At 40.5% G+C, this 13703-nt stretch overlaps 1 protein-coding gene across 1 annotated transcript in view; it reads left to right on the forward strand.

Annotated features, from left to right (window-relative positions):
- The window catches only part of pi4kab (phosphatidylinositol 4-kinase, catalytic, alpha b), a 153415-nt gene that overhangs the window by 65531 nt on the left and 74181 nt on the right, over positions 1–13703 (forward strand). The window contains exons 20-27 of the mRNA XM_041202508.1: positions 5307–5415; positions 7293–7429; positions 10711–10844; positions 10937–11019; positions 12039–12109; positions 12226–12350; positions 13274–13355; positions 13444–13527. Coding sequence (XP_041058442.1) covers positions 5307–5415; positions 7293–7429; positions 10711–10844; positions 10937–11019; positions 12039–12109; positions 12226–12350; positions 13274–13355; positions 13444–13527 — 825 coding nt within the window. The remainder of the gene's footprint in view (positions 1–5306; positions 5416–7292; positions 7430–10710; positions 10845–10936; positions 11020–12038; positions 12110–12225; positions 12351–13273; positions 13356–13443; positions 13528–13703) is intronic.

Raw genomic sequence — 13703 nt, forward strand, 5'->3', positions numbered from 1 at the left:
GAAGAGCTTGGAGGTTTTCATGTGATTGTTATTTTAGAGGCAAAATTTGTCTTTGAAGCTTTAGTTCCCAGGATGCTTCTTTTTGTCCCCCATGCAAGCCTATCCATTGCAGTTACTCTTTGTAACCTTAAAGACATAGCCTAATTAAATATAGCATGGGCCAGTTGCAGGATGGCAGTGTTTTGAGATGTGTTATCCGGCTGCAGCCTTGGTTTGTGTGTGGTGGGCATGTGAAAAATGAAGGAATTTTTCAAAGCAATTTCAAAATCATTTCTTGTTCACTTGAGAGTTGAATTTTTTTCTGACTTTTTAAAATTCCCATGAATGGGTATTAGAGGATGGTCAGTCGTTAACCCATGAGGACTGTAGATACATAGAATTTACTGCACAGAAATGTGCCATTTCTGCTTTACACGATCCACCTCCCAAAATAAAATGGAAACTTGGAAATGGTGTTAGAATTCTTTTTAAAATTTTATATAATGCTTCTTGTAATTCTTTATTTAAAAAAGTGATGCATGAGAGTTTTTGAGAATCTAATTCTGCCCACAAATATTAAAAGGATTTGAGATCCATATCATGCACCAAAAAACATTTTAGTCCTTGCTGTGAAATACAAACACTGGTTACAAAAAAGTGCACAGGCCCCTCAATTAAGTATCACCATTGTTGACATTTTTATTTGTAATCCTTAAATAAATTGGTCTTAATTTAAAAGCTTCAGTGGACTTACCTGCAGGCACTATGTAGACGAGCAGTCTTGCACTGCTGAAATCAACAGTTTGTGTGGTTTTCAAAACTTTGCTCTCAAAGATCTGACCTGATGCCCTGTGCATCGATTCATGAAAAAGTAAACAAGCTGAAAATAAACACTTCAGGACATGTAATCCTATCATCGGGCAAGACTATTCCAATCAATCATTTCAAGTTGGTGTGCAGGTGTACTAATGTACATTTTTTACTTGAACATGGTTGTGCAGAGTGACTTGGCTGAGTGTTGGTCTCAGGGCCTCTAGGGATTGGAAACTCCAACACAATTCCTGCTCCTGCCCTCGTTCAGTCATGCCTACTGGAAGGTTCTGCATTGGGCTGTTGGGTGAGGACAGGATTGAGCTCTGTTGTGATGTGCCCTGCAGTTGAACAGCTCGCCAGCACTCACTGCACTTGGTCACTTGGGCAAACAACTAGTGCGCAAATGGCATCAGGAAAGATGGGAAGAATGTTGTCCTTAAAAAAAAAAAATTAAAGACGTGTAACCATACAATGGTGTTTTAATTCAAATACAGGGTTAATTGCTTAGCACTGGTTTCAAGGCTATCGTTTATCAAATGTTTTTCATTAACTTTGTAAAGCAGCTTAAAAGTGACTGCCGATATGTTTGCATTTAGTGAATGCTCTGGAGTGTTCCCCGAAAAAAAAATTTATATGGTCTGCTTTATGTCATCCAGCATTTAGTCGGCAGAAGTAAACTACTTGAAGTCGCTACATCTACTCTAACGTTCCACATCTGTGGAACATCCACTTCAAACACTACAACAAAATCTTTCCACGTTAACCTAACACAGTCACTGGAAAAAAGTCACTGTATACTGTTTACGTAAGGAGGCGACTGCCTGTGTTGTAGAGTGGAGACCCCATTAGGTTGAAAGCAAAAGTGATGGACTGATGCAATAATGGTAGCAACAGGAACATCTTTCAAATATATCTTGGGTAAAGTTTACAAGTAGTACTGAGCCAGTGAATAAGCCATTAATCTGAGCTAAAAGCAGAATATGTTGGAAACACTGAGCAGGTCAGGCAGCATCTGCGGAGGGAGACAGAACTCGAATTATACTGCAAATTGGTTAATCTTAATCTGAATCAAATTACTTGGGGAAAAATAGACTTCTCTTTACCCTTTACCTTCTAATAATAATATTTAAAATAAATTAAAATGCTTACTTCTTCAGAATCCCCAAGACTAATTAATGCTGTGCTTTTGCATTCTAGAAGAAAGATTAAGATGATGATTGGACTAGTCTTTCTTTTTAGGTGTGTGTGTGAGTTTTTAAAGTGACATACGGCAATGATTTTAAAATGCCAAACTGCTTTCTTCGTTCCCAAGGAGTCAATTCATTATAATAAAAACAAAAAATACTGGAAATACTCGGCATTTGTGGAGAGGGAAACACAGAGTTAATATTACAAGTTGATAACCTTTCGTTCAAACTGGAAAACCTTGGAGATGTAACAGGTTTTAAGCAAGTGGAGAGGCAGGGAGAAGGGAGGAGAAAAACACAAGCGAAGGCCTCTGATAGGTTGGAAGGCAAGAGAGAGTAAATGACAAAAGGGTAATTGTGCAAAGCCAAAAAGTGATTGTAATGAGGACGAGTGAAGATGATGTATCTAGGGGAGATATGGCAGGATCATGCAAGGTTTGGTAGATGTGTGATCAAACATGAGAAGGAAACAGAATGCAATAAAGATAAACAATATAAAAGAGGTAATTGAAAATCCTCTCAGAGGAGAGCAGACTTTCTTTAAAATGGATGTCGCTTGAGGAGAAATGGCAGTGAATTAAACACTAGTACAAAAGCAACTAATTGTGCATGTCCAAGACTCTTGCAAGAAGACTGAACTGGCACGTAGATAAATGGGCTGTTTGATGGAAAGATGGTCGTGTCAAAGGTTATTTTTGACTTGCCACATAACGAAGCTGGCTAAACAGACAGGATTATTTATCAGTGAACCCAATGTGATCTCCTGCTTGTTTATGGGAGGGGAAGGCATGATAAATCGACCTCTGATCACTGCCTTCTGCACAGTACTACTGGCACTGAGTTTGTTCCTATTGTCACAGGTCCCACAGGAGAAGCCCTCCATTGATGCACACGTTTGATCATGTAGTTTCAACCAAAAATTACTGGTCCTCACTCAGTGAAGAATATTTTCTCCAGTAAAGAGAAGGCTTTTGAGTGAAACAAAAACAAAAGTAGCTGGAAAAACTCAGCAGGCCTGACAGCATCTGTGGAGAGGAAGACCGAGTTAACGTTTCAAGTCCGTATGACTCTTCATCAGAACTAAAGAAAAATAGAAATGAGGTGAAATATTAGCTGTTTGAGGGGGGTGGGACAGGTGAAGCTGGATAGAGGGCCAGTGATAGGTGGAGGCAAAGAAGAGATTGCCGAAGATGTCATAGACAAAAGGACAAAGGGGTGTTGACAGTGGTGATATTAGCTAAAGGATGTGCTAATGGTGACATTAAGGGTAGAAAGCAGGATGAGCAAGTGACAGATAGCCCTAGTGGGGGTGGGGTAGGGGGAAGGGATCAAAATAGGCGAAAAGGTGGAGATAAAACAATGGATGGAAATAAATTTAAAAATGCTAAGAGAAATAGAAGGGGGAAAATATATAAAATATATATATATAAATAGTTAGAAAAAAGGGGGATCGGAAAGGGGGTGGGGATGGAAGAGAAAGTTCATGATCAGAAGTTGTTGAACTCAATGTTAAGTCCGGAAGTCTGTAAAGTGCCTAATTGGAAGATGAGGTGCTGTTCCTCCCGTTTGCATTGAGCTTCACTGGAACATTGTAGCAGGCCAAGGATGGACATGTGGGCATGAGAGCAGGGTGTCTTGAAATGGCAAGCGACGGAGGCCTGGGTCATGCTTGTGGACAGGCATTTTAATGATCTGGTAGAGGTCTTCAAAATTAAGAAAGGATTTGATAGGGTGTACATAGAGGTAATGTTTCCATTTATGGGGGATTCAAAACTAGGAGTGATAAATATAAGATAATTACCAATAAATCCAACAAGGACTTTGGACGAACCTTCTGTACCCAGAGGAGTGGTGAGAATGTGGGACATGCAGATAGCATAGGTGCATTTAAGGAGAAGCTAGATAAGTACAGAGAGACAAAGCAAAATAACTGAATTGCTTAGATAAAAGCAAAAAACTGCGGATGCTGGAAATCCAAAACAAAAACAAAAATACCTGGAAAATCTCAGCAGGTCTGACAGCATCTTCGGAGAGGAACACAGTTAATGTTTCGAGTCCGTATGACTCTTCAACAGAACTAAGGAAAAATAGAAGAGAGGTGAAATATAAGCTGGCTTAGGGGGGAGGGGGGGGTGGGACAGGTAGAGCTGGATAGAGGGCCAGTGATAGGTGGAGATAACCAAAAGATGTCATAGACAAAAGGACAAAAAGTTCTTGAAGCTGTTGATATTATCTAAGGAATGTGATAATAAAGCTCCTTTCGATCCCCCTTTTTTCCAATAATTTAAATAGATTTTTCTTTTCCCACCTATTTCCATTATTTTTAAATGTATTTCCATCCATTGTTTTATTTTTGCCTTTTAGCCTATTTCGATCCCTTCCCTTCACCCATCCCACCCCTACTAGGACTATCTGTACCTTTATTATCACATTCCTTAGATAATATCACCAGCTTCAACACCCCTTTGTCCTTTTGTCTATGACATCTTTTGGCAATCTCCACCTATCACTGGCCCTCTATCCAGCTCTACCTGTCCCACCCCCCCCCCCTTTTAAACCAGCTTATATTTCATCTCTTTTCTATTTTTCCTTAGTTCTGTTGAAGAGTCATACGGACTCGAAACGTTAACTGTGTTCCTCTCCGCAGAACAAAAACAGAATTACCTGGAAAAACTCAGCAGGTCTGGCAGCACCGCCGATGCTGCCAGACCTGCTGAGTTTTTCCAGGTAATTCTGTTTTTGTTTTGGATTTCCAGCATCCGCAGTTTTTTTTGTTTTTTTCCTCTCCGCAGATGCTGTCAGACCTGCTGAGTTTTTCCGGGTATTTTTGTTTTTGTAACTGAATTGCTTGTTCTTGTGCTAGAATTTCTATGTAATATATGTATTTTATGATGATGACCACTGCCGCAACCCCCCCCCCCCCCACACACACACACACACACACACACACACACACACACAATTGGTGCTTCTTATGAGAGATGTTGACTTAAATGGGACTTTCACCTTTTCCCAAATTGAAATGAGACACCAAGTGAGGGATAGTGTTGGTGACAAGCCTTGAACTTTGATCTTTACCTTGTTGCTGGCAGAAGTTAATTGAAGACCATCAAAATTGATACCTCACCGGCATCCGAGAGCAAAGCAAGTAGGACAAAAATCAACTTTTACTCTCTATTTAAAAAAAAAACCTGCTTTACAATTTGGCAATTACACTACTCTTCCAGACTAGTTTCAACCCTCCTGAATGAAGACTTTCAAAATGATCTATGCGTTCAGACAAGTATACTTGCTGGAGCTGCTAATTATGTGACTTCTGCTTTGCAGCTGACAAGACGATTGCCTCCAATCAAAGATGCTAAACCCAGGCTTCAGAAGCTGTTCCGTGACTTCTGGCTCTATTCAGTTGTGATGGGATTTGCTGTGGAAGGTTCAGGTACCTGGGAGGATGCTAAAGGACTGGGCTGTGCCATGGTTATTATGAGATTTCTAGTTTGGTAATATTCCAAAAACAATCACCTGGAATTTGGTCGTTGCTGACATCAAATAAATCCCCGCACTGTGATCCCGGTAGGGAGAATTTCAGCTGCCTTGAGGGAGGATTTCTCTTGAAGCTTAAAGTCACTGCACCACAAACGATGAAAGCAAAAAGGTTGCTGCACTCAAAAGGCACTGGAAAATCATATTTTATTGGCCATAATTAATTTTACAGCAATTACAATCATTTTGATGAAATCATTTCAGAAAGTGTTATTTGAAACGTCTGATAAATCATGCTGAGAAGTCATACATTTCACGAGACTTATCAGCATTTGAAAAAAAAAATTGCGTTAAATGTTAAAATCAATCCGTTTTAACTGTTAAAACAGAGCAGGTCTCCTCGTCAAGTACTCACAAATTGTGAGAAGGCTGCTTAGGCTTGAAAAAAACTGGGTTTAAAATTTAAAAGTGTCATTAATTTGAAATCAGTTGGAATTCAGCCCAGATTTGTACTTGTTCCTTATCCTGGCATTTAAAGCCTTGGGAGTGGTGTTATTTACACCCCCCCTACCCCCACACACCCCCTCAACTTTTGGGTTAGCTTTAAAAGCAAAACACTGTGGATGCTGGAGTTCTGAAATAAAAACAGAAAGTGCTGGAAAAACTCAGGTCTGGCAGCATCTGTGGGGAGAGAAACTGAGCTAATGTTTCGAGTCCAATATAATTCTTCTTTGGAATTGAGGGGTCAAGGTCTAGGGGGAGGTAGGAAGAAGTGTCTGAGAGCTGGCGCTCTTCCTCTGCAAGGTAGAGGTCAGTACGCCAGACAACAGCAGCAGCACCACCTTTGTCAGCAGATTCGGATTAGGTTCCTGTACTGCATGCCCTTCAGAAATTGCAGGGCCCATCTGATATCCAGTAGCGGCGAACAAGTCACCACTACTGGCACTGTAAAATCTGGCTCAATCTTCTTCTAGAAGTTAAGAGTTAGGAATTGGAAATTTCTGCTGTGGGCAATCACACACAAGCTATGAAAATGCAGGTTTCTGAGGGATTTCAGCAGTGATAAATCACTTGGCATCACCATTGTTGTGAACTTATGAAAATAGTTAATGTCTCTGGAATTAAATTGTGGAACTTAAAGATGAGAATCTAAATCCCTTAGTAATTTATTAGATTTCTTTCCACTCATTCTCTTTTTCTCTTTCCCTTTCATTTTTCTTTATCTTTCTCCTTTCTCTTCCTCCCTTGAGTCAGTCAAGTAAAGTATTTCTCCATGAAACGCACTGTATTATAGCAATGCGTAAAGGCTGAAATATTTAAACTGCAATGGGACCATGATAAACATCAGAAAGCACATTCTAGTAAATGGTTTGGAAAAATCTTCACACCATTTGTCATGGCAGTTCCCAAAACTTACCTTGGGATATATTGTATTTGTAATATGCCTTTTAATTTACCAGGGTTCGTTCTGATATATAAAGGCATTATTCTACCCTTTGTAATTCATTTGAAACGTTACCCAGTGATCAGTTATTTTTCTGCATACATGCAGAATTTACTCGCAGAGGTTTAGAATAGACAGGAACACCAGTGAATTTAATGAGGGGAGGAATGAAGTCATTCCTTTCAAAAGCATAGGCCTGAATTATAAATAATCATTATTGATCAGAAGTTAATTCTTTTACATGTTGTCCAGTTTAGTTGTGCACAACATTGATGATTATCACTTCTTCATATTGTTTTTGTTGGAAACTGTGATATCTCCATTAAGGCTTTACTGACACTGCCGCGGGTTCTTTTCAAGTAACGTGTTTCCTTTCTGCGTTTCTGCAGGCCTGTGGCCAGAGGAGTGGTATGAGGGAGTGTGCGAAATAGCCACCAAGTCTCCACTGTTAACCTTTCCTGGAGGAGAGCCTTTACGTTCAGAGCTGCAGTATAATTCCGCCCTGAAGAACGACACTGTTTCTGCAGTAAGAACGCCCGCTTTACTTCTGAGGTCAAAACAAAATGTTCCCTCCAGTCAAGTGTACTTGCTGGCAATGTAGGATGAAGATTCATTCTCCCAATTATTCATTCTTGGCTGGGCTGCTGGGAAAATGATTCACGTGAATCCTGCCTGTTACCTCACAAGGGAGGAGAATAAAATTTGGTAGACGAGTAGCCATACCTTCCAGTAACAGCATGTCAAGGCTTCGGTGAATGGCACCAGCCAATCTGGGATGGCGCATGATATGTGGTAGGGCAGAAGAGGCTTAAAAGAGAGAGAGGATTAGATCCTAGTTTAATGTTCTGGATGGAAAACTGATGTTTCTCTGTGACAAACAGACATCTGAGGGAAATGCAGCATAAATAGCAGAAACATATTTGAAAGAAAAAACTTGTGTTTCAATAGTGCCTTTCATGACCCCAGGGTGTCCCAAAAAGCTTTACAGCCAATGAGGTACTTTTGAAGTGTGGTCACTGTTGTAATGTAGGAAATGCACAGCCAATTTGAGCACAGCCTGAGAGAGCAGGCAGGGCCTTGGTTTAAAGTCTCATCTGAAAGACAATGCCTCTGCCAGTGCAGCACTTCTGAGTACTGCATTGGTGTGTCAGCATAAATTTTTGAACTTGAGCACCTGGGTGGGAATTGAAATCATACCTTTTGACTCAAAGATGAGAGTACTGCCCACTGAGCCACGGATGACACACAAAGGATGTCGAAGTGACTTTGAATTTTCATCCCACTCTACCTGGATACATGACGCAAATATGCTTTCAGGCCTTTCATTCTGATGAGGCTCTTAATTGCTGATCTGTCTTAGTAACTGATGAGCTGAAAGTTAATTTCTTCAAATAAAGAATGAGGAAAGAAGTTATGGTCTGGAGTGCATTGCCTGAAGAGTTGATGGAAGCAGATTCAATTTCAAAGAGAAATTGGATATAGACTTGAGAAGGAGGGATTTACAGAGCTATGGGGAAAGAGCAGGGGAGTGGGGTTAATTGGGTACCTCGTTCAAAGAGCTTGTGCAGATGCACGGCACCGAATGGCCTCCTACGCTGTGTGACTTTGTAAGCATACACCAAGTACTAATCCTTCATCAGATAACATGAATAAATCCATAACTCGTTTGGTGCACATTTCCTTTTTAAAAAAAAAAGCTCTTTGAGAAAGTAACATGCAACATGGATAAAGGGGAACATATGGCTGTGCTGTACTTAAATTTCCAGAAGGCATTTGGCAAGTGCCACATCAAAGGCAACTATGCAAAATGGTGTAGGGGGTAATATAGAGGACTAGTTAACAGGAAACAGAATAGGCATAAATGGGCCATTTTCTGGTTGAAAGATGTGCTGAGTGAAGTGCCACAGGGATCAGTGCTAGTACCTCAACTATTTACAATTTATATCAATGACTTGGATGAAGGGACCAAATGTATGGTTGCTAAATTTTCTGATGACACGAAGATAGGTAGGAAAGCCAGTTGTGAGGAAGACTTAAGGAATCTGCAAAGGGACATATAAAAGTTAAGTGAGTGGGAAAAACATTTGGCGCATGGAGTATAATTTGGGGACATGTGAACTTGTCCACTTTGGCAGGAAGGATAGAAAAGCAGCATGTTATCTAAATTGAGAGAAATTGCAGAATTCTGAGGCGCAGAGAAACCTGGGTGCCCTGGTACATGAATCACATGTACAGCAAGTGTTTAGGAAGGCAAATGGAATGTTTTTGTTTATTGCAAGGGGAATAGAATATAAAAGTAGGGATGTTTTGCTACAGTTGTACAGGGTGAGATTGGTGAGATCACATCTGGAGTACTGTGTACAGTTTTGGTTTCCTTGTTTAAGAAAGGCTATAGATGTATTAGAAGCATTTCAGAGAAGGTTCATTTGACTGACACCTGGGATGGGGAAGTTATCTTATGAGGAAAGGTTGGACAGGCTGGTCCTGTATACATTGGAATTTTAGAAGAATGAGAGGTGACCTTATTGAAACATGTAAGATCCTGAGGGGACTTGACAGGGTGGATGCTGAAAAAATGTCTCCCCTTGTGGGGGAGACCAAAACTAGGGGACACAGTTTAAAAATAAGACGGAGTCCTGTTTAAGACGGAGGCGAGAAGAAACTTTTTCTCTGAGAGGATCATGAATCTCGAACTCTCTTCCCCAGAGAGCGGTGAAGGCAGGGTTATTAAATATTTTTAAGGCAGAGGTACGTAGGTTATTGGGGATAGACGGAATGTGGAGTCGAGGCCACAACCAGATCAGCCATGATCTTATTCAGTGGCGGAGCAGGTTTGAGGTGCCGGATGGTCTACTCCTGTTCCTAATTTGTATGTTCATATGTAACAAAGGGAAACTAACAGTGCTGGAGTCTATTCAGAAGATACTACAGATTGTCGCTGATGCAAGTCTTAAAAATGTCCTTTATGTCTTGACTTTAACCCCCCCCCCCCGCCACCACCCCATACAACTGCTTTTGAGCAAGTTGTACAGATTCTGTAGTTTGGCCAGAAAATATTTACTTATAATGTCTGCTACTCACTTGGGAAAATATTAAGGAACAGGTGCAAATGAAAAAGAACACCTTAACAATGTTGATGCACGTCTGTGCATTTCGAGCATTTTCTATTTTTAAGACAACATTGATTCTCGTAGTGTTGCATTACACTGCTAGCTTTCCCCTCGAGCATCAGATCCTCAAACCAATCTATCTGTATCACAGAGTTGTCAACCTTAATTGCCAGGCACAAGAAATGGCCTCTGTATCAATTATGGTCGAACAGAAAACTGGCTTTTTTTTTAGAGAGACAAGCACCTAATTGGACCCATAGTGTTTTGCATTGGATAAAAATAAGAGCCAACGGACCATTCGAATACAAGAGTTTTTGAATCTGCAAACCATTCTCTGCCTGCCCTCACCTACTGTGAAGGAACTGATGGAGATGATGGTAGAACCAAGCAGTAATTGTCATTGGAGTGGAATAAACAAAACAGCTCAATGCATGGGTACTGCAATGTATAAAACGCCTGAAATTTTGCTCTTTGTGCTCATTAAAGTGAGGAATATGTGTGTTGGGAGATTGAAATGTTTTAACATTGAGCGTTAGCATTGAGCATGTCCAGATATAGTTTTGCAGGAGTTTTAGTAAGTGCATGTTCTGCTGTCATATTTCACTGCAATCTTTTAGCATCTCTTTAAATTAATTGTTTAATTAGTATTAGGAAATGTAGGGTAACTAATTTTTTTATTATTATTTATCATCATTAGGCTGAACTGAATGAATTGAGAAGCACCATCATAAACCTTCTGGATCCTCCTCCAGAAGTCTCTGCCCTCATTAACAAGCTGGACTTTGCAATGTCCACCTATCTACTGTCTGTGTACCGTCTGGAATATATGAGGTCTGAGAAACTTTATAACTTAAAATGCAAGAGCCCCTTTCTGTAGCTAGACTGCACAGTATAGCTGCTAATAAACTATATGTTGTTTACAGAGTATCGCGCTCTACAGACCAGGACCGTTTTCAAGTTATGTTTCGATATTTGGAGGACAAAGCTATTCAGAAAGATAAAGCGGGTAAGCGTTTGAAGAGTAGGAAATGATTACAAATTCAGGCCTGTCGCATACTTCTGCTCAGGTTCAGAAGTTAACTCCCACTGCCCCGTGCCTACTAGCATGATACTGGGTCCTGGTGTAACAATGAAACTCTCTTGTAATCTGATTCAGACCTGTGTGTTTTCTGTACTCTGTCAGCCCCACTTTAGGCAGACCGAGTTAACACTATGGACGATGCAATTTGGCTTGATTCCTAAGCAGCTTTATTCCATAGTCGAGCAAACTAATTTGCCTGACTACAATGAGGGGTAAATACATCTATTGAACCTTTTGTTGCGTACCATTGCAAAAACAAATAAAGAATAGGCATACAGCGAACCACTTTGGTGGGCACTTAAAGCATACAGTCTCTTGATCAGAGTTCTCCCGCAGTAGCTTGCTGCTGTCTCCCTTTTAAATTCCTGATTTGCTGATTCTTAAAAGCCTGTTTCCCTGACCCGTAGAGTTCTTGCACTAAGGTGCAGGTTGTCTTATTGTACAGTTTGATGTTAATGAATTGCCTATTGTTTGGTCTCCGAAAGAAAGCATTCCCCACCTCGCACACAAATTACTATTTGTCTGATAACAGAATTGGAGCTCAGCACGAGACAGTCCAGCAAATCTAGCACTTTTAGGCAGCTTTTCCTTCGGCAGTATCCAATTGCTGCCAGCCGAGTTCTCTTATCAAGCACTGCTCAAGGCCTTTCCTACATTACAGTAGCGGTTGCACTTGAAAAACACTTCAGTGGCTAAAAAGTGCTTTGGGATGCCCTGAGGTCATGAAAGGCACCATATAAACACGAGGTCATTTGTTTCGTAGAATCGTAGAGTCTTACAGCAGAGAAAGAGACTGATTCGAACCTACTAGCCTGTGCTGACCCTTTTGAAAGGGCTGTTCAATTTAGCCCCGCGCTGCGACTTTTTCCTCCTAATCCTGCAAATTAGTCCTCTCCCAGTCTCTCTTATAGAGATTGAAAATATCTTTGCACTCTCTTTCGCAGGTATGATGCAGTGTGTGGTTGCAGTAGCTGACAAAGTGTTTGACGTTTTCCTGTCCGTTATGGCAGACAAGGTACCACGTACTTTAGTTTAACTGGTAGCCTTTCGGTTAACTCGGTCTGAAGCATTTTCCTAGGGCCTATGTTGATAAATATTTGTAAAGCAACACCTTGGTTTTACTCCCTACAGCCCAAAACGAAGGAAAATGAGGAAGAGCTGGAGAAACACGCCCAATTCCTGTTGGTGAATTTCAACCATATTCACAAGAGGATTCGAAGGGTGGCTGACAAGTTCTTGTCAGGCTTGGTGGATAAGTAAGATCTTTTAAGTTAATTTTCTTACGTTTAAAATCTTGAAACTGGATGTACTGCATTTTTGAATATGCATACTTTGTGGGTGAGATCAGAACTAGGGGTCATAAATGTAAGATGGCCACTGATAAATCCAATAGGGAATTCAGGAGAAACTTCTTTATCCAAAGAGTGGTTAGAAAGTGGAATTCATTACCACAAGGAGTGGTTCAGGCAGATGATTTAGATGTATTTAAGGGGTAACCAGATAAAGAGGTAAGGGAGAAAGGAATAGAGGGATTTGCTGATAGGGTAATATGAAGAGGTATAGACATAGGCTTGTGTGCCGCCATGCATCATGTTGGGCTGAATGGCCTGTGTTCGTGCTGTACATTGTGCAATTCCATGAAGTATGCAATTTTTTTTTAAATGCATCAAACAATGCACTGTTTTAAAGTAAGAATTGTATTGTTACTCCAAATTTATTAACATCAACTTATGACTATAACATGATCCCCCTTGGTATAGTGAAGGACATGGGTTGAGAAGCAAAATTTACCCAGGTAATGGGTAAACATGGCAGATTTGAAAGTGTGCAACAGGAATTGAGTGGTGGCCATTCAGCCCCTTGAGCCTGTTTCGTCACTCCAAACATGTCCACCCTGTCAATCAGGGCCCTGCTGATATATCTGATGTCTTCCCATAGCTTACATTGAATGTGAGCCAGATGCAGTTAATGGTAAGAACAGATTTGACAAGAGCAGAGTTTCATTTATCCCAAAAGTCCGAGACAGTTATGCATTCTGTATAAAATCCACAAACTTTTTTTCCTGGTGGTGTGCTGAGTAATTTCAGGATGTCGAGGGATAGTGAGAATTTTGCAGTTCCCTTCTCCTTTTAAAGTTACAAGTTGGATTTGCTTTTTCTTTTTTTGTTTGTGATTTCAGATTCCCACATTTGTTATGGAGTGGTACTGTTCTAAAAACCATGCTGGATATCCTTCAGACACTTTCTCTCTCTCTCAGTGCGGTAAGGACCATAGCCAGCAAAGCTCACTTGACGGAAGAAATGTTCTCAACAATCAGAAATAATGAGATGAGATATGTTTCGCTTGCAGGACATCCACAAGGATCAGCCTTATTATGACATACTAGATACCCCTTACAGAATCACTGTTCCTGATACCTATGAAGCCAGAGAGGTAATGTTATCTTTCATTCTCAAAAACAGAAATGTTTATCTGAGGTCAAAATAAAAATGTTATAATGTTTTAAAACTTTCTTTTGCTCTGTTTAATGATTTGTTTTCCTCTGCTGAGCAGCTCGTAACCTATTCTAAAAACTCCTTTACCCCGGAGTAACTGGCTGCTCAGGGGCA

Source organism: Carcharodon carcharias, chromosome 13 (genome assembly GCF_017639515.1).
Source record: "Carcharodon carcharias isolate sCarCar2 chromosome 13, sCarCar2.pri, whole genome shotgun sequence".
Classification (NCBI taxonomy): domain Eukaryota; kingdom Metazoa; phylum Chordata; class Chondrichthyes; order Lamniformes; family Lamnidae; genus Carcharodon; species Carcharodon carcharias.